At 37.7% G+C, this 19,966-nt stretch overlaps 1 protein-coding gene and 1 long non-coding RNA gene across 2 annotated transcripts in view; both read left to right on the top strand.

Annotated features, from left to right (window-relative positions):
* The window catches only part of LOC125782549 (uncharacterized), a 207,295-nt gene that overhangs the window by 49,236 nt on the left and 138,093 nt on the right, over positions 1 to 19,966 (top strand). The window lies entirely within an intron of this gene.
* Positions 1 to 19,966, top strand: part of zbtb16b (zinc finger and BTB domain containing 16b) — a 94,363-nt gene that overhangs the window by 44,387 nt on the left and 30,010 nt on the right. Inside the window, exon 4 of the mRNA XM_007231435.4 lies at positions 5,696 to 5,782. Coding sequence (XP_007231497.3) covers positions 5,696 to 5,782 — 87 coding nt within the window. The remainder of the gene's footprint in view (positions 1 to 5,695; positions 5,783 to 19,966) is intronic.

The raw sequence follows: 19,966 nt of genomic DNA, 5'->3' as shown, positions 1-19,966 counted from the left end.
TTATTTTACTTTAATCCTGGATATATGGAGATATTTGGAGTGCATTATTATTATAATTATTAGTGGTATCATGACATTCTGGATCATTGACATCTGTTACAAAATATATGTAATGTAATTTCGTAATTTTCATTTTGTTGCGATATTTTGTTAGAGTATCGTTATCGCGAAAATAGCATCGTGATATTTTTTTATGGCCATATCGCTTATCCCTACTACATATTGCATAAAACAGCAGTTGCAGCCACATGTTTATCTAAGGATGCCATTATTGATTGAATCTGAATTAATTGGTATATGTATTGGTATACGTGACATTGTGGTTGGCCTGTGTAAGATTCTACTAAATCTTCTAAAGCTTCCAAAAGCAGCAAATGGTTTTGGTCCAGAACCTCACAACCCAATTAAAAGCACTTTCTCTTTTTTGTTGGAGACTGTGGTGTGGTTCATTCAGAGTGGTTTCTTAAATTAAGGACGTTTCGTGGCCTACTTCAGTGTTTGTGTGGCAGACTAGGCCAGCTCTACAGGTGGTTGGGACACTATTAATAGCTCGCTGCTTCAGACACAGGGTTGAGGGAATGATGCACATCATTATTAGACTCGCTCGCACTAGTTCTTTCACCACAGTTCAGGCCTAAATCCAGCTCTCTCATGTGGTCTCGATTGAGAGGTGTGACTGTCCACTGTGTCCAGATGTGTGTGCTTAACTGCGGTGAAGTCGTAGAACATAATGTTCAACTCTAAGATGATATGATTCATCTGCATGGTGTGAGATCTGCTAACGTCTCAGTGTCCTTCATTAAACACTCTAAAAAACAGAGGTACGATATGAGTACTTTTTTGTACTCGAAGGTACACTCTTTATAATTGTACCCTCAAAGGTACAATATTGGTCTTTACAGGGTCAGATTTGTTCCCTCTGAAGTACAAAGTCATTTCTAACAGCAATAAGTACAAATTTGTACCATTTAACCACCCAAAGGGTACATTCAGTATTCTGCATCACTGTACTAATGAACAGTATATATTTTAATTGCACATTTTTTATTTGAAAGCCAGACAATTTTGTATCATCAAGTTTTTGAGCCATATTTAGTTGATGATAATGTTTATAATCTTTATAATCTTTACTGCCACAAAAACCATGGGTACAAAAAAGGACTTTCACTGAAAGGTACGTTTTTGTGCCTCAATATAAGGTACAGCCCCAGCGACAAGCTTTGTACTCTTTTAAGTACAAATCTGTACTTATATTTCTTAGAGTGAAGAGTAACAACTTTTTATTTTAAGATAAAGCACAAAACAGAATATCTTGCCCCGTGCACCACCAAAAATACTTTTTTTCCTAACTACTGTTCACCAGTTAACAGGAAACTATTGCCCGTCATGCTAACTTAAGCTCACAACAGTTACACAACAGAAAAACTGCATTTAACAAACAGACTTTTGCACGCTTAACAATAAAAATGTTTTATCTTTCCAACTGTTTAGGCTTGACTTTCATTTTAGCTCACGAACAGATGACCTTACATTCTCTTAAAGAATTCTCTCACACAGTGCAAGATTTATTATGGTAGTTTGAATGATTAAACACAACACTGACATTGCAATAGTTGTTTTATTTTGCAGTATACAGCTTAAGACCACTTAAAAATGATGAGTTTCTTTGATTTTACCAAATTAAAAAAAACTCTGGAATATAATCAAGAGGAAGATGGATGATCACAAGCCATCAAACCACCAAACTGAACTGCTTTAATATTTGCACCAGGTGTAAAACAGCATAAAGTTATCCAAAAGCAGTGTGTAAGACTGGTGGAGGAGGAGAACATGATGCCAAGATGCATGGAAACTGTGATTAAAAAACAGGACTCTTACAACTTTATGAATATTAACTTGTTTTCTTTGCATTTGTTATTTCAGCCATTTCTCATTTTCTGCAAATAAATGCTCTAAAAAACAATGTTTTTATTTGGAATTTGGGAGAAATTGTCTTTAGTTGTCTGTAGTTTATAGAAAAAAACAACAATGTTCATTTTACTCTTAATTTTTCACCATTCCCAATAAGACCAAATGTTTTAACTACAATTGTTAGACGAAGAGTTGATATCTTGGAAACTGTGGGACAGGTTAATGTACGAATGTTCCAGAGAATAAAATAATAAAATATGCTTGGATTATGAAAAGTCCTTTAAATAAATAAAAATAGCTTTTAATGTATTTTGGAATCAAACCCTTTTGTATATTTTGCTATACAGTTGCACAGTTGTTTGTATTTTCAATAACACATTTCAGTGTCTCATTAGGCTGAATGGGATTTTTTTTTATTCAGCAGCCTTCAAAGCTAGCAAACAGTTGCGAGGAAAGAGCACATGTGTGGGTGGAGCACAAGTGGGCCGACTGCTGTACGCTTTTCCCCGGCAAAGCGGCAAAAAAGTAAAGTTTTTAGCCTTTGAGGACGACATGCCGAACCTGTCAAAAGTCAGCGTGGAGATACACGCAGTCATGGTTTCATATCCTGGAGGATGTATGGCTGTTTGTTCGTTTTTGACTAGTTTGTGGACTTTTATGAAGGCGCGGCGAGAGAGAGCTGGCAGCTATTGTTTGATAGAAGAACATTTCTCTGGTTCTGTCAAGAGACTTTGTGTCAGGGCTCTCCGCTGGTGTGTGTAGGGGGGGATAAAGGGGATTTTTTTATATCAAAAACAATTCCCTCTGTGAGAAGTGAAGCCAAACCTTTAAAGGACAGCGCTGACATTTTGGTAAATAATCTCATGTTTCACTTGCTTGACATGCAGTAAATGCATGAAGGCAGGGGTTTGAAGTGAACAGGATTTTGGGTGGGGGTGAGAAATTTACAGAAGTAGATCATCTTTATAACTGCAGGCTGGAGAGCGTATATATAGAGTGTATTGACCCGCGCTACATAAATGTTTTCCTGAAAGATGTCAAGACTCCGGTACACAAACACACATCTCGAGCGGCTCTATATACATTGGTGATCACCTAAATATTGGAAACGAGTGATAAGACCGCATGAGACCGCATGAGGATGTGTAGCTTCTTCTTTTTTATTTATTTAATGTGCTGGAAGCGCAATTGGCAACCCAGATGTTTCAGGTCAGGCATAACTTCCTCAGTGTGCATAACTCTTAATTATTTGAGAGCTGGGATGAAAATTAGTGTTTTTTTTTCTGCTCTTTGACGCAACGAAGGGAAATAGCCTTTTTGATCATTATCCAACCAGTCGAGACCAACTTTTGCACAGAATCAACAAATCGATTTAAAAAGCTCTAAAACAGATAAACGACCACGCTGCACTTTGAGATTGATCAAGTGCTTGTCTATCGATATTCTTTTGTAGATAATGTGTCACTTTCTATTGTAATAAAGATCCTTTATATAAATAGTTAGTTTAAGATCATAATCCATAACACTGCTCAGAGAACAGCACAAGCAGGTGCATTAGGAATGGTAGTTTTACTTTTACATGTATAAAATTAGCAGATTATCTGATTATCTGAAGTTTAGATACTCATGGGTAATCAGATCAGGTGAAAATGTTAGGTTTATATGAGTCAGGCAATAGTAATAGTGTAATGGCAAGTGTATTGGTCAGCTTCCCTCATATTTGTCTGAATTTTTGATAAGAAATGGTTCCTTGTATAATTTACGCTCTAGTAATTATATAACACTGGATATTCCTGCTGTTCGGTCTGAATTTGGAAAGAAGTCTTTCAGTTATGATGCACCTTCAACCTGGAATGATCTTCAGAAACATTTTAGATTAGATCAGTTTATTTCACTGAAGGAATTTAAATCAGCTGTCTCAAATCTTTATGCATATGCTTGTTCTTGTTAAAGTATTTTGTTTGTATGTGTGTTATAAGGGTGTAGATTAGTTGATTTGTGTTTTTTGTGCTGCTGTCTTGGTCAGGGCTCACTTGTAAAATAGATTTTTAATCTCAATGTGACTACCCTGGTTAAATAAAGGTAAAATAAATAAAAAATAAAAATAATGGCAAGTGTAAACAGCAAGTGGTAAAAACAGTGTCATCCTAGATTGACCAATGATATCATTCATTAACAAGATGACATTTCTCACTGAAAGTAAGAGTATGAAAATAACTTTAACCCTTTTAGACCTGAATTATGTCCCAGTGATGGAGTGATACAAATAAAAAATGCTGCTTTCTGTCTGTAATGCATACAAAAGAAGACTTGAATATTCTTATCTACAATCTATTTTACAAATGTTATTATATTAAATAAAATATTGAATTGCTTTTAACTTTTTTTTATTTTATATTTGATATTTACTTAAACAGTAAAACTAACAAGATGACAAAGTGTTCTAAATCACATAAAAATAGTAAAAATGAGCTTGTACTTTGCCTCGTTAGCTCAAGAGCTGCAATGCTCTTATGTCTAAGGTGATGTGTTTCCCAGTGTGTTGGTGGGGCTAAGCTACTGTTTCATTGGCTGGTTCATGATATGATGATATGAATCATTCATACATAATGTCCTATGTAATGAATGCAGGGTCTGAAAGGGTTAATATTATCAGTATATCGGTGCATAAGCATTAGTAGTGGTGGTAGTAGTAGTATAACTGTGGAGGATATGTGCTCTTTTTGAATTACATTTCAGAGAAGAAAAATACTTTTTACTCTTTTTTGTAGTTTTATGGTATATGTTATGAAAACATTCCAGCAAATACATGTTAGTTTAAACTGATACCGCCCACAAATACTATATTGTCTTAACAATATTGTGACGAGTTTCTGCACCACACACTTCTAAACATAGGCTATGGATGCAAGAGTTAGTGTTCTCCTCCAAAAGTGTTGAGCTCCCCATTGACATGTTAACAGCACTTATACAATAACATGCTCTAGCATGTGTTAGCTTTTATTATTTTATCATAACTTTAATTAGGTGAAATACGTCTGACCCAACCGGTGTTGGGCATGTTACTTTGAAAAAAATAATTAGCTATAGTTACTAGTTACTTCTCCAAAAAAAGTAACTGAGTTACTGAGTTACTACACTATAAAAGTAACTAGTTACCAGTAAAAGTAACTATTGCGTTACTTTTGTGTTACTCACCCCCGTAACATCCAACCTCCCCATTCCCCGGCCCCCACCTTCTCTCTTGTTTCATAAGCCAGATGAATAGAGTGCACGACAGCAAAGACAAGTACCTGCATAACCTTTGACCTCAGTGAGTGTGAAATAGTGTTGGTATTTCCATCTGGAAAAGGCTGTTTTGCCACTGGAGTCCTCCTCACTCGCCCACCTATTTTCTCTGATTGTCTGAAGACGTAATCTTACTATACCTTAGCCAATCATTGCTTAGGCGTTTATCTCATCCTCCCCTCCCTTGTGACTCACACCCACAACGCACACACACACACACACTTGCACCTTTGTCTGTATGCGCGAAGTTTAAAAAAAACTTCATAAGTAACGTCAACGTGCAGTAACGGGGTGTCAGAAATGGTAACGGCGTTATAGTGATAGTCAGAGTAATTAGTTAGATTACTCCTTATTGAAAAAAGAAATGGCGTTAGTAACCCTTTTTATTTGAACGCCGTTATTCCCATCACTGGACCCAACATATAAATATGAAAACTGAAGTTCTGAAGTTTTTAAAGCTCCTCTAACCACCACCTCCTCATTATCTGTGTTACAGCTGGACCAAAAGCACTGGTGTGTGATCAGTGTGGAGCCCAGTTCTCCAAAGAGGACGCTCTTGAAGCCCATCGGATGACACACACAGGTAGGATGCTTCTTCTTCCTCCACCACGCCCAGGCTTAGCCCCGCCCACTTGTTTTCCGATCGCACTTTTACAGCCCTCAGTTTCCCGCAGCGTCACACGGCCCGTCGCACCGAGGGACGGAATCTCACAGCGGACACTGGAGCTCTGAGCCCTGAGCCGCGGCGCTGTTTTATGGGTGCGGATGTTTACAGTGCTGTGGCGATGGTGCTGTATAATTCAGCAGAGCACGAGGAAGAGAGGGCTCTAAGATTTCAGCGGGCGGAGAGCTGGCAGAGGGCAGGGCAGTGCGCTGTGGGGCAATGCCTCGCGGGCCGCGGCAGGACTGTATTTCAGCACTCCATCACTGAGTGTCAGGATGTGGCATGCGCAGAGGTCGCGTGCGTGAGAGCACATGTCGCCTCAGTTACCCACACCTCTGAGTCACCACGTCTCCGGCATGATCATTCACACCGCAGCTGATACAGCACTGCTGCGCTTTTACTCTTAACACGATCGATCAGGGTATTTATGATGAGAGCACTACTAGGTACTGTAGTTTTAAGGCCTTAAAATTAGACCAGGGATGTCCAAACTTTTCTTGTTGGGGGCCAGAAGGAGAAATGTACATCATTTCTCAAATGTTTTAGGCACCTGTGGGAATTTCAGTAAAGGAAAAAGCTTCTTATCTGTGCAGTAAGTGTTTATTAGCTCAGTAAAACACATTACAGCATTACAATAAATACAAACAGCAATTTCAAAATGTCTCTTAATATTATTATACTCCTTTATTACGGCAACTGATTCCTGACAAATTAAACACACACACACTTCCCTCTAAACTCAGTTAAAAAATAGTCATTTTCCCATTCGCTATTTTCGGTTTCTTTGAAGCTGCCATGTTCTCCCAAAAGCTCAGGAACAATCAGTAATATAGGCATAATAAAGAGATTCAAAGTGTTCAAACTTTAAATCTCACATTATAAAAACCTGCTTAATAGCGGGCCAACTTTCATTTTATTTCTAAAATAACTCACGGACTATTCCTAAAAAGGTAACGTGGCGCAAGTGTGGACACCGAGTACAACGAGTACTGTATTTTTGGCACTATAAGGCACACTTAAAATACTTTTATTCTCCCAAAAATCAACATCAAACCTTATAATCCGGTGCTCCTTATGTATGAATTTTACCAGTCAGGTATTAAGGAGCAGTAAAGCCACTCCACTGAAGTACAGAGTTATACAGGAGTATTAGCATTAGCTGCTAGCCATTATTCAGAGGTGAGTATTATTGGCCTGTAGCCTGCTGCTAACTCTGGCTAGCACTCCTGGAGCTGCATTAGCATTATCTGCTAACCAAGCTAAGCGCTAGCTTTTTGACCTTCTAGAGTCAAGTATATCAGTCTGTAGTCTGCGCATTTACCATGTTAAAACAAGCTACGTGGGACGAACTGCTACGTAATATCGCCCGCCCTCCACAGTATAGTGCTGTTGGGGAGCATTAGCCGCTAACCGCAGCTAGCCTTAGTGTAAATCTGCAAATCTAGGCTTGCTGAAAATAAACGGAAGCACTTTACTCAGCCAAATAAACAGTTTTCAGAAGAGAAATCTGTGTAGATTAACATTCTGTGCTCATTTCACTTAACATTTTGTTTTTTATTTAACTTAGCTTAGCTTTACAGGTCTTACCACCCAGCGGCAAAACGTGTTGAATTACAAGGAAAACATGGCGATACCCCTGTTTCTTACTAGTGTCGCATAATGTGCCTTATAATCCGGTGTGCCTTATAGTGCAAAAAATAAGGTTTTTGCTTCAAAAGAAAAAAAAACAACAAAAATAACAAAAGCAGTGATGCAACACCACAGATTCTGCTGAGCTAAAAGTGGTTCTGGTTGCTCAAAATGTCTTCTCTTCCATTTAACTGTGCATTAAGATGTTACCAAACCGTGTTCCCTTGTCTCATATTGTGAAACAAATGCACAAGGAAATACATTTTGAATGACAGGTTCAGCGACTTTGTTTCTGGGCATGTTTATACATATATTTAGCCGAGATTTGCAATAGTGAACTACAGTGTTTGTTTAGCAGCGTTAGCTTAGCATCAACTGCTTTAAAGAATTAAAGAAGCGAACTCCAGGCTCCGGACATGTCTCGACTGATCGACTGCTGATCTGAAGCGAGTGATAAATCATTTTAACGTGATTCTCTGTTTAGACTATTCAAAGTCTGAAGAGAACACGGTGTGTACATGAGCTGTTACTCCGCGAGGCTGAGTCACTGACTTTTAGTGATTTATTATCAGATCATAAGTGAATAAACAGCATATCACGTTGTGTACCTTCCGTGTAAACATGTTCTCAACTTTGCCCTCACTCTTAAAGGGGGGGGGGGCAGAGAGGAACACAAACACACCCACACACAAATACACACACACACAAATACACACACACACTCACGCACAGAGAAAGAGAGAAATAGTGACTGTAACAGTAGCCTTTGAACCCTTAAGGACTGACCTCCAGCTATCTGTGCTCTGTGATCTGTTATACACTCCATCTCTCCATCTCTCTCTATCTTTCACTCATTCACTCCCTCTCTCACTCTCTCACTCACTCGTCTGTCCCGCAGGAGAGAGTGCAGACAGTAGAACGAGAGCCGTCGCAGGTATTCCAGACTGCGCTAATTAATATGCTCTCTGGGCATAAAAGTGTTGAATGGGGCTAATGATCCACATGTTGAAGCTATATAAAGGTTGAGTCCTAATTAAAGCAAGCTGCCACCTTTTTTCTACGAGCACGATTTTGAAGAGCTAATCATCTTGGTGGCAGGCAGCTTATTAACTCATTAGAAGGGGTTTAATTTTGTGATTTTGTAGTGGGATGGTCCACACAATAACTGTCTTTTTTTTTTTTTTGCTTTGTTTTGTTTTACTTTTGTCTGTTCCTGTACAGTGAGGTCAGGGCGCGATATCCGTCACATTGTACAGGAGTTTCAGTTTAGTTCTCTCACACAGCATTAGCATTAGCCGCTAATCACGCTAAATGCTAATTCTTTGCCGTCCAGATATGAGCTAGCACTTCTGGAGCAGCATTAGCTAACATTTACACAGTGCTCCTTTGACTTTGAAATATTGTTTTTTTTTACTTAATTTAGCTTAGCTTTACAGGTCTCACCACCCAACGGCGAGACCTGCTGAATTAGAAGGAAAACATGGCGACAGGAACCCCTGTTTCCTTACTAGTGTTGCATAGTGCGCCTTATAATCCGGTACGCCTTATGTATGAAAATTGACAAGAAAATAGACGTTTATTGAAAGGGCGCCTTATAATCCGGCGCAAAAATTAAAAGGTATTTACATCAAAAGCCAAAAATAACAAAATCAGTTATGAAATACCACAAATTCTGCTGAGGTAAAAGTGGTTCTTGTTGCTCAAAATGTCGTCTCTTCTGTTTAACTATGCAAGGAATACCTGTCTTTTTTTTTTTTTTTTTTGCTTTGTTTTGTTTTACTTTTGTCTGTTGCTGTACAGTGAGATCAGGGCGCGATATCCGTCACATTGTACAGGAGTTACGGTTTAGTTCTCACACAGCATTAGCATTAGCCGCTAATCACGCTAAGTGCTAACTCTTTGCCGTCCAGAGATGAGAATTATCGGCCTGTGGCCTGCTGCTAACTCTGGCTAGCACTTCTGGAGCAGCATTAGCTAACATCTACACAGTGCTCCTTTGACTTTGAAATATTTGTTTTTTCTTAACTTAGCTTAGCTGAATTAGAAGGAAAACATGGCGACAGGAACCCCTGTTCCTTACTAGTGTTGCATAGTGCGCCTTATAATCCGGACAAGAAAATAGACGTTTATTGAAAGGCCACCTTATAATCCGGCGCAAAAATTAAAAGGTATTTGCATCAAAAGCCAAAAAATGCAATAAAATGCAACCAAAGCAATGATGCAATACCACAAATTCTGCTGAGTTAAAAGTGGTTATTTTTGCTCGAAATGTCTTCTCTTCTATTCAACTGTGCAAGGAATACCTGTCTTTTTTTTTTTGGCTTTCTTTTGTTTTACTTTTGTCTGTTCCTGTACAGTGAGATCAGGGCGCGATATCCGTCGCCTGCGCTCGGCGGGGAGAAAGACGATAACCCCTTCTAAAACTTTGGCATGTAACTGTAACTCTGTGTGGCACATACTGTATCAATAGTTAATGCGTGTGGACATTGGGCTGGTGTTAACGATGCCCAGAAGTTTCTACCTCCTCTCCCTAAACTTGTAAACATCCAGCTCTCTGTTTCAACTTGGCAGCACATCCAGTGAAGGGTACAGCAGGGCACAAATGTTTTTTTTTTTTTTTTAAATGCTTGCGGAGAACTTGTTTAATACTGGGCCATAGCCACAAACGTTCTGGTGGAAGGGAGTGATTTTGGCTGCTGAACTTTTTTTCCTTCCCTCTGTTGGATGTATTTTTTTATTTTGCTCGCAGTCAACACGTTTTTTAGACCTAAAATGAGTATACACCTCACATTTCTGCAGATATTTAAGTACTATATATTTTCATTGGACAACACTGACAAAATGACACTTTAACACCATAAAAAGTAGACTGTGCGCAGATTAGCTTATATAATATAACAGTGTAAATCTATTCTTCCCTCAAAATAACTCAATATACAGCCATTAATGTCTAAACCAAGATCCTGAAGTTCAAATATGTTTGTTCGATATTTTGTGTGGCCACCATTAAAATATTTTCTAGAATTTCCTAAACTCTCCTGGGTATAGAGTTTACCACAGCTTAACAGGTTGCCAACGTGATGCTTTTCCACTCCTCCATGACGATCATCACGGAGCTGGAGGATATTCAAGACTTTGCTCAGAGACTTCTGAGAGTTCTTTGCCATGAGGTGCCATGTTGGAACTTTCAGTGACCAGTATGAGAGGATGTGATGTCACGAGTCACATGTCACATTTTGGAGGGAAAATGACAAGCAGTACTGAATTAGGGTGTAGTCTGTATATATCATCTTGAGACCCTGTGTCCTCATATGTGGACATTACATTTCTGCTTCTCTCCACCATGATACTTAATTTCTTGAAACGTTAAGACATTGGCTTCCTATTGAGACACTGACTGTATCATCTAGTGGTCACATGACAACATTACACTCAATTGATTGAAAACCAGATGGCAGGAATCCCACTCAAAAGTTTCTACAGCCAGTCCAGATAGAAACATGGTAAAAATATGCACACCAAGCAAGTCCGGGTCTCAGGAGGTTAAACAGCCATTAATAAAAAACAGTATAGAGTGATACAGAGTATACCCTTAAAAGACTACACCCCCCTAAATTCAGCACTGCTTGTCATTTTCCCTCCAAAATGTGACATGTGACATCACATTCTCTCATACTGGTCACTGAAAGTTCCAACATGGCACCTCATGGCAAAGAACTCTCAGAAGTCTTACTTTTTTCATTGTGTCAAAGTGTCATTTTGTCAGTGTTGTCCCATGAAAAGATATACTGTACTAAATACACTATATACAGTGTAAATTTATTCTACCCTCAAAATAACTCAATAATATATATATATATATATAAGCTGCACACAGCCTACTTTTCTTTGTGTTAAAGTGTCATTTTGTCAGTGTTGTACCATAGAAAAGTTATACGTAAATATCCGCAGAAATGAGAGGGGTGTACTCTGATTATTATTATTTTTTTAAATCCCTATATTCTATATTAAATCCAAACATAAAAGCTATGCCGAGTCATACAGAGTCATGAGTTTTTCAGAGTTATACAACATAGGCAGGCCCATGACCAGAAGTAATAGAGAAGATTGTCCTGAAATAGCCGCGCATTCGGAAAGAGCAGAGGTCAGTGTCCTGCAGTAGCGTTTTAGGAGCCTCCTGGGCTGGAGATGGAAGGGAATAGGGGGAGTTTTGAGGGTTGAGGGTCGAGGCAGGCCGCCCGGTGGCTCTCGGTGCCAGGGCAGGCTGAGAAAAACAACATCATGCGCCGTTGTTTACACTCACTGCCACAGCACTGTCACAGACTCCGCGCTGACCTACTTAAGGGCCGTCCCAAAAATAAAACCCCACTGCTAACGTCTCAGGACCGCTCCACTGGCGGGCACTCTCAAAAAGCAGGCCAGGACATTGCTGCAATCGCTCTCTCTCTCTTTTCCCCCTCAGCTTCACCACAAAGTGCTGCTGCTGTGTGTAATGCTTCTCCAACAGGGGACGAAAAAAAAAGAAAAGATTGAAGGCATCTCCCCTGCCTCCCAAATCTGCATACAAATTACTGACCACTGAGTGATTGTAGCCCTGAAGGAGAATCCTCAGTAGGGGGGTATTTGTGTGTAGGCTTTAGCTCTATAACTTATCTACCTTATTATCTACCACAGGTCCCCACTGAGCTCCTTTTCTCTCACATCTCTCTAAATGATGGTGACTTTAGAGTGTGTCAGAAAGTAATCTTAAAGAGCTCTATTAAATTAGTACATGCAGTAGTACATGCAAAACCAATGTTTTCTCAACGTTAGCCAGTAGAAGAAGTAGTAAAAGCAGTCTGTTGTCATGCAAAAACTCAAGATTTTAGTCAAGATTTTATAATGCAAGAAAAACATGTTCTTTAAAAGTAAAAAAGGTTTTAGCTCTATAACTTATCTACCTTATTATCTACCACAGGTCCCCACTGAGCTCCTTTTCACTCGTATCTCTCTAAATTATCTCATATGATGGAAATTTCTGAATTAGTAGATGCAAAACCAATGTTTTCTCAACATTAGCCAATAGTAAAAGTGGTAAAAGCAGCCTGTTGTCATGCAAAACCTATGGAAACTTTATTTAGTTTTAGTTTTTCACTTTTTGACATAATGTAAATCTGCCACTTGTTTTTACATTGGGTCAAGATTTCATAAATGTTGACTTAATGTTAGCCAATAGTAAAATCAGTTACATTTATTTTTTTTTTACGTTTGTTTGTTTGTTTGTTTGTTTGTTTGTTTTTCACTTTTTGTCATAATGTAAATCTGCCAATTGTTTTTACATTGGGTCAAGATTTCATGATCAATAGACCAATTGAAATGCCCCAAATGTGCTTGGAATAAAATTTTATTTTTAAGTAAAATAGGCTTTAACTCTATAGCTTATGTACATTATTATCTAACACATTATTATCTTATGTACGTTATTATCCACTTTTTTGTTATATCTCTCTAAATTATGGAGATTTTTAGAGTGCATATTTATATTTGGTGATCTTAGACTGTGTCCGAATGCATGAGTAATCTAAAAAAGCTTGTATGTTGGAAAAAAAACTGAATTTACTTACATTTCTGAAGTAGTACATGCAAAACATTAGGGGAAAAAAATTCCTAATGTTAGCCAGGATTAAAAGCAGCCTGTTGTCATGCAAAAACTTTGCATTTTTAATTTATTTTTAGATTTCTTTTTATTTAGTTATTGATATAATGTAAATTTGACTGTTGTTTTTACATTGGGTCAAGATTTCACAATGAATAGACCAATAGAAAAGCCCCAAAATGCTTAAAATAAAATGTTAATTGAAAGTAAAGAGTTTTTTCTTTTTGTAAAATATGTCAGTTTTGCACAACAGTGAGAAACTGTGCTGAGACGCCCTGCCTGTGGGGTATTCGTGCCTTGGGCCTAGTGATTCTAGGTAGGCTTCCCTGACCAGAAATAAACTGATGTATGAGTAGATAGATGGATGTGGATGTGTGTATATACTGTATATCGTCGCTGTCCAATGAAAGAACAGCAATTTTACAGCAGATAAAAAAACAGTCTAAACTTCCAATGGAAGTCAATGTAAAAAGGTTATTTCAGGTCATTCTTCTTTAGGTCAAGTATTTCTAATATTAAGTATTTTTTAGTGTTTACAAATCGACTAAAATAGAGATACTTGGTTTTTAATGGACAGCGTAGATAAATACTAAAATAGTTTTTAGCCTGTTTAATTACAAGGTAAGGGAGGTTTAAAAAAACAGTCCTAAACATTAAAAAAATATAGTTATAATTAGTATATAAAACCATGCAAACATCATTAGATGGACTTCCCTCGAAGAATGCGTGCTCTGGGCCCTTTAACTTAGAGTCGCTCGCTGGCAACTTGCTTTGACTTCATTGAACTGGGCCACCGAATAAACAGTGGTTAAACACAAGCAACGTATCTCTTGTTGTGTTAATTATTAAGCGGGCTGTTCCTCACTCCAGTAGATTAGCCCGGCGGCCTCCCTCGCTCAGCTGCCCAGAGAGAGAGAGGTGCGGGGTCATGCGAGGTACAGCGGACATCTGCCAATGTCTGCCCACGTCAACACGTCCAGTCTCTGCGGATGCTGCGGGGCGTATGGCGTGCAGATCTGCAGATTTTGGTGGAACAGGGAATGCTTTAGTGGGACAGCTTGTTCAGTGCTCTCACAGTGAGAGCACACAATAGTAGAGTTGAGTACTCAGTGTATTCCACCAGTTTCTGAGTGTAATTGTAAGAGACTGTGAGCACATGCTCATTATGAAATGTGCTCATTAAGAAAAAAAGTAATATCTCTTCATTAATGCACACATCACTGTTTAGCTTGTTAAAGATTAAAGGTCTCCTTCTGTTAAATCCAAAATATTTTACAGTACGTCTCTCTGAGTTGTTTATGATGCTGCACATGATGAAACTCTTCCTCAAACTGTTCCTCATTGCCTGCAGCAGTTAGTAAAAGAAAATATTCAGAAAAAAAGAGTCGATCAGGAAAAGCACCCTGTCTACATCAACACGTGAATTAGTATTCATGGCCCCGCCCACCTCAGCTCGCAGTCGCACACACACAGAGCCGAAGCCGGGCAGCAACTCCGTCTCGTCAGATAGGAGCTAACATCGCTAGAAACAGCATGCAGTTCATTACTGTGTTATTTGTGCGAATAACACATCAGTGTTTATATACTTTACCCAGTAATTCAGAGCTAAGAAACAAATGGTTAGAATTAGTCTATGGAGGAACAACACCACCAGCCAAGTACAATTGAGATAGGTAGGTGTATGTTTAGAACAGTTCTGTTTACACTAGTTAAAAGTAAAATTCCACCCCTGGGCTGGATTTTTACTTTCTGGACCTGTACTACCCACCTCTGTGTGTGTAAGTAACTATAGGTTTAAATAGGATCTCCGGTGGATTTGGCCTTTTACAAAGACTGAACTGCACTTAGCAGGGCATTATTACACATGTTGTAAAGTAACATATGATGTTGCAAAGATAGTTATTAATGTAAAAACGTCTTTATTTTTAAACGTTTCTAACTGTTGTCCGTCTCCCAATTCAGTCCTGTGTTAATGGTATCATTTAATACATTTATTTGTTATTTAAGCATATATTTATTATGTATACACTACTGGTCAAAAGTTTTAGATCACCCCTATTGTTTAGTAGTCTAGTAGCAGTCATATACGGCTAAGACAAGACCCTTTTTAATTTTTTAATCTTATCAATTACTTTATTACTGAGTTATTACTACAGTTCTACTCCTGTCAGATTAGCTCTAATTCTTCTCTTCAGTTCTGCTGAACCTGAGACTCAGTCCTTAATCGTGTTAATCTAAACTAAAGGCTAAAGCTGCTGTTTCCATGTGTGTCAGCCAGACGTCTTCATGTAGCAGGAAGGTCTCACTGCTCTTTGGATTCATCTGTCATTTCTCATCTAATTTCTGTAAAATACTTCTATTTTTAATAGTTACAGAGTTCTCTGTGTTTCTGTGTCTTTTTCTAGTTATTATGATGTTGAAAGTGGGAATGTGCTGTGTGTAAATGTTTAAATGCTGCAATTGTTTGCTAAAAATCACGCCCAAATTTTGTTTTAAATGCCCATTTACATTTATATGATTTGGCTCAGTAATAAAACACAAAATCAACATGCATAGCTGCAACCTTATCATAGGCATAACTTTTCTTTTAGCATTGTAACAAGAACTTTGTCATTACTTAATGTAATATTTCCTGCCAGTGCATGTCTTACCAGAATACCAGTGCATATGTCTGTGTGGTTAACCGGCTAACTGAATGTACGTATGTGGAATGCTGCTAGGTTAGGACTAGCTTTGTTTTCTTACTTACCACTTTCTCAATATCGTTCCACAGATTGAGATCCATAATAATTTTTTAAGAGAGTATGGTGATGATGTTCTGCTCATCAGGGTTAATAATAAACATCTTAGTAATGAGGTGTTGGTGTGTAAACAGATGTAAATTTAACTAATGTCCCATTTATTGTCTTTACTCTCATTGTTAAAGAGCTTCCTGGCTTATTTTGGACTAATCTTTTGTCTTTTGGAGCCATTCTTTTGTCTAAAGTGCTGGAATCACATATTCCAACAAAAATCCATTCTGTTCTTTGCTTTTCGTATATACTGTAATGCTGTGGTATCCAAAAAAAGCCCTGAATTAAATGCAGTGTGGCATAATTTAGACACATCCAAAACACCACAGACGCTTAACACTACACACTGACCCCCGGGCTGTTTTTGTATTCCCCTGATTTAAAATAAACCCACAGCTAAATCGAGATTACTGTCAGTAGAGGTGAGCTCTCAACCAGTGGGTTAGTGAGAGAATCAGCCACAGCCCCGAGGAACACAAGCAGAGCACACACACACACACACACACCTGGACAGGGTGCCAAACTTTTTCAGAACATCTTATAATTAATGTTATAAGCTACAGTGGGGCAAAATAGTATCAGTTCTTGCTTGTTTGTGGGTGACCAGATACTTATTTTCCACCATAATTTACAACTAAAATCTTAAAAAAAAACTACAATGTGATTTTTTTTTCTCATTTTGTCAATTTTGACAATTACAGTCCTCTCTCATCTTCATACGTAGGATAACTTGCATCAGTTACTGGCTAAATATAAAAAAAAATAGAAATAAAAACTCCTTACTGCCTAAATCTTTAGAAAATACGTCTAAAGTCCAACAGTACAAATACAAATCTCTGGTAAAAATAAGAGACCAATTAAATAGGTTAAAAGAGTTTCTTAGATTTTTCCAAATAAAAAAACCTATGGAATATAATCAAGAGGAAGATGCATTGGAAGTTATCCAAAAGCAGTGTGTAAGACTGGTGAAGGAGAACATAATGGCAAGTTGCATGAAAAAAACTGTGAAAACCACCAAGGGTTATTCCACCAAATATTGATTTCTGAACTATTAAAACTTTATGAATATGAACTTTTTTTTTTTTTTTGCATTATTTGAGGTCTGAAAGCTCTGCAACTTTTTTTGTTATTAGAATTTGTAAGACATGTTGTTTGTAGTTTATAGAATAAAACAACAATGTTCATTTTACTCACTTAAACATATACCTGTAAATATTGATGTGTAATCCTTTATTAGTTTTAGAAGAGATTGTAATTGACAGCCTATATTTTTTATGTATGTATATTGGATCCATTTTATACTAGGTTAAACGTTAAACTGTGCTCAGTCGTGGCAGATACTCAGTATTAAACAGCTCAGCGGGGGAAGCAAACTAGAGCGAGATGTCGTTAACTCGCTTCTTCTCGCTTTTCCTTTACGGTGATCCAGCAGCTTCTCTCACTTTCATTCTAACAGAGCTGTGTTCTGTAATGATCTTACTGTAAATTGTATAGAGAGACCCTCAGAAAAGCTCAACCCCCTGCAGTCTCACCTGAGTGAATGATTGGCCCCTGCTACTGCAGATTACCCAGCATGCTCCCCAGCACACAGTGACCCTGCTGCTATTGTACTGTTTGCTCTATGTAAAGGAACTTAAATCCTTTTTTTTCAGCCTCTTTTCTGCAAGCAGGAGGTCGAAAACACAATTGTTATCTGCTGAATAGGTCAAAGGGGAACTGTCCATCCGTGCGGATTTTCCAGACCAAATTCTCCCGTATCCCCCTCCGATTCACATGGCTGAACACTGGAACACCCACATCCCTTCCCTCTGACTGTAGCCCAGTCATACAGCATGTAATTAGATTCCTGACTTGTTTGAAAAGGCCTCTAAGAAGATCTTTATTGAATAAATATTGATGTCCTTTGTGTATTTTACGCTGTAAATAAGGCTCCGATTTGCAGTGTGGGAATAATTTTGTTTAGATTGGGACAAAGACAAGACTGACTTGACGGTGAATGCGAGGATTAACTAGATCACCTAAACCACATAAGCAGGGATGGGATCACGCTGGAATAAATGAAATTGTGGCAGTGAAAGCCTCTTAAATCTAGACAGCATCGCTGATAATTCTCGTTAGGGGAGTGTTGTAAGAATATGAACGTGTATTCCAGACATTCTCACTTGTTTAATACAGTCGTGTTACGGATTTTTATAATCTACAGGACCTGAATTATGTTCCAGTAATGGAAAAATATGAGAATGCTGTTTTTTTCTTGTCTGTAATGCACTCAAAAGAAGATATTTTACACTTTTTACACTCATATAAAGTTCATTTAACTGAACTATTTAATTGCGTTTTTAATTGTCTATTGGGTAACACTTTTTAAATAAGGCTCCTTTATGAAGGGTTTATAAATATTTTTATTTATGGTTATAAATTAAGCTGTAAATACTTAAAGAAAAACATGAATATGCACTTAATAAACACATAAATAGATAAAGAACAACAGTGACAATGACTTTTTTAACATATCTAAGAAAATAACATAGAAAATCGGTTTAGTCATTTAATATGTTATTATAGAGTAAGATAAGAATCTGGAAAGATCTGAGGTTTAACAGTATAAATTTATGTGGAATCACTATTTGGTACAAGGCAGGCCACTGTTTCCCTTCCTATTTATGTGTTATAACTGCTTATTAATGGTTTATAACCTAATTAATAACATTAATACATTTATAAACCCTTTATGAAGGATTTATTATTTTAAAGTGGTACCGTCTATTGCATTGAAAGCCTATGTTTAACTTATTTTAATTCTATATTCTATATTGGCCTTTTAATTTCACAAACCATCGCTTAACATGATAAAAAAAAAAAAAGTTTTAACCCTTTGATGCGCAACATGGGTCAAAAGTGACCTGGCTGAGTTTTAATCTTCTATATCTTTGCAATAGTTAAATATAATCATTGAATATTCAAGTAATTCCTCAGTTTACTTGTTTTTGATTATCATACATTCGTATTTAATTTTTTCCTTTCTTACTTTTTGAATAAGAGCCTTTTTTGTTTCACTACTCCTCTAATGCACACATGAGTCATAAATGAGCTTTTCCTTTGTTTTATTGGCTTTTATTGGCTGTTTATGGTCGATTCTGTTGGTCAACAGGTTTCAGTTAGTGTTATATGCAACAAAACATAAAAAAAGATAATGATGTCTGAAAGGGTTAAAACTGGGATACTACTATAAAAAAGAATAGGGTAGTGATTAACTATGCATGTGTATGCTCTAGAGGTGTGCCATAACATATTGTATGCAATAATATCGCCAACATTATACCCTGAAATATGGTGCCATATCACCCACCCCTAATTATCACATCAGGGTGCTACTTTTTTTTACTGTTTTAAGCAAAAGAAAAATCCACACTGTTCTCATTATTTCCCATTATATATCTACTAGAGACAGATTTTATCTGTCCAGTATCATTTATTTTACTTTAATCCTGGATATATGGAGATATTTTGAGTGCATTATTATTAGTATCACCAAGAGTATCGTTAATGCGAAAATACCATTAAATATTGTGATATTATTTTAGGGCCATATCGCCCACCCCTAGTATGTACAGGTATGTTCTTTGTAATCTTCACAGTTCTTCATATGAATGAAGTTCAACTTATATAGCGCCTTTCTAGAAACCCAGGGACGCTTTACAATTAACACATTTTACACACAAGCACATTACACATTAACACTCATCCACACACCAGTGAGAAGCGGCAGCCAATAGCGCACAGCGTACTCTCAACCGGAAACAACCGTCCATCTGAAGGACTGCATCGGGCACTACAGCATTTACCCAGGACAGAGTGCCAATCCATATCTGGGCACAGTCATACACACGCATTTACACACACACACCTACATACATACCACACACTTTACACAAACACACCAGATGAATTTTAGAGTATTACATTTACCTGATCCCCATGTTTTTGGACTGTGGGAGGAAACCCACGCAAACACGGGGAGAACATGGAAACTCCACCCAGATAGGG

Source organism: Astyanax mexicanus, chromosome 18 (assembly GCF_023375975.1).
Source record: "Astyanax mexicanus isolate ESR-SI-001 chromosome 18, AstMex3_surface, whole genome shotgun sequence".
In the NCBI taxonomy this organism is placed as follows: Eukaryota; Metazoa; Chordata; class Actinopteri; order Characiformes; family Acestrorhamphidae; genus Astyanax; species Astyanax mexicanus.
The sequence above is the reverse complement of the archived record's forward strand: the minus strand, read 5'-3'. Positions and strand labels throughout refer to the sequence as shown.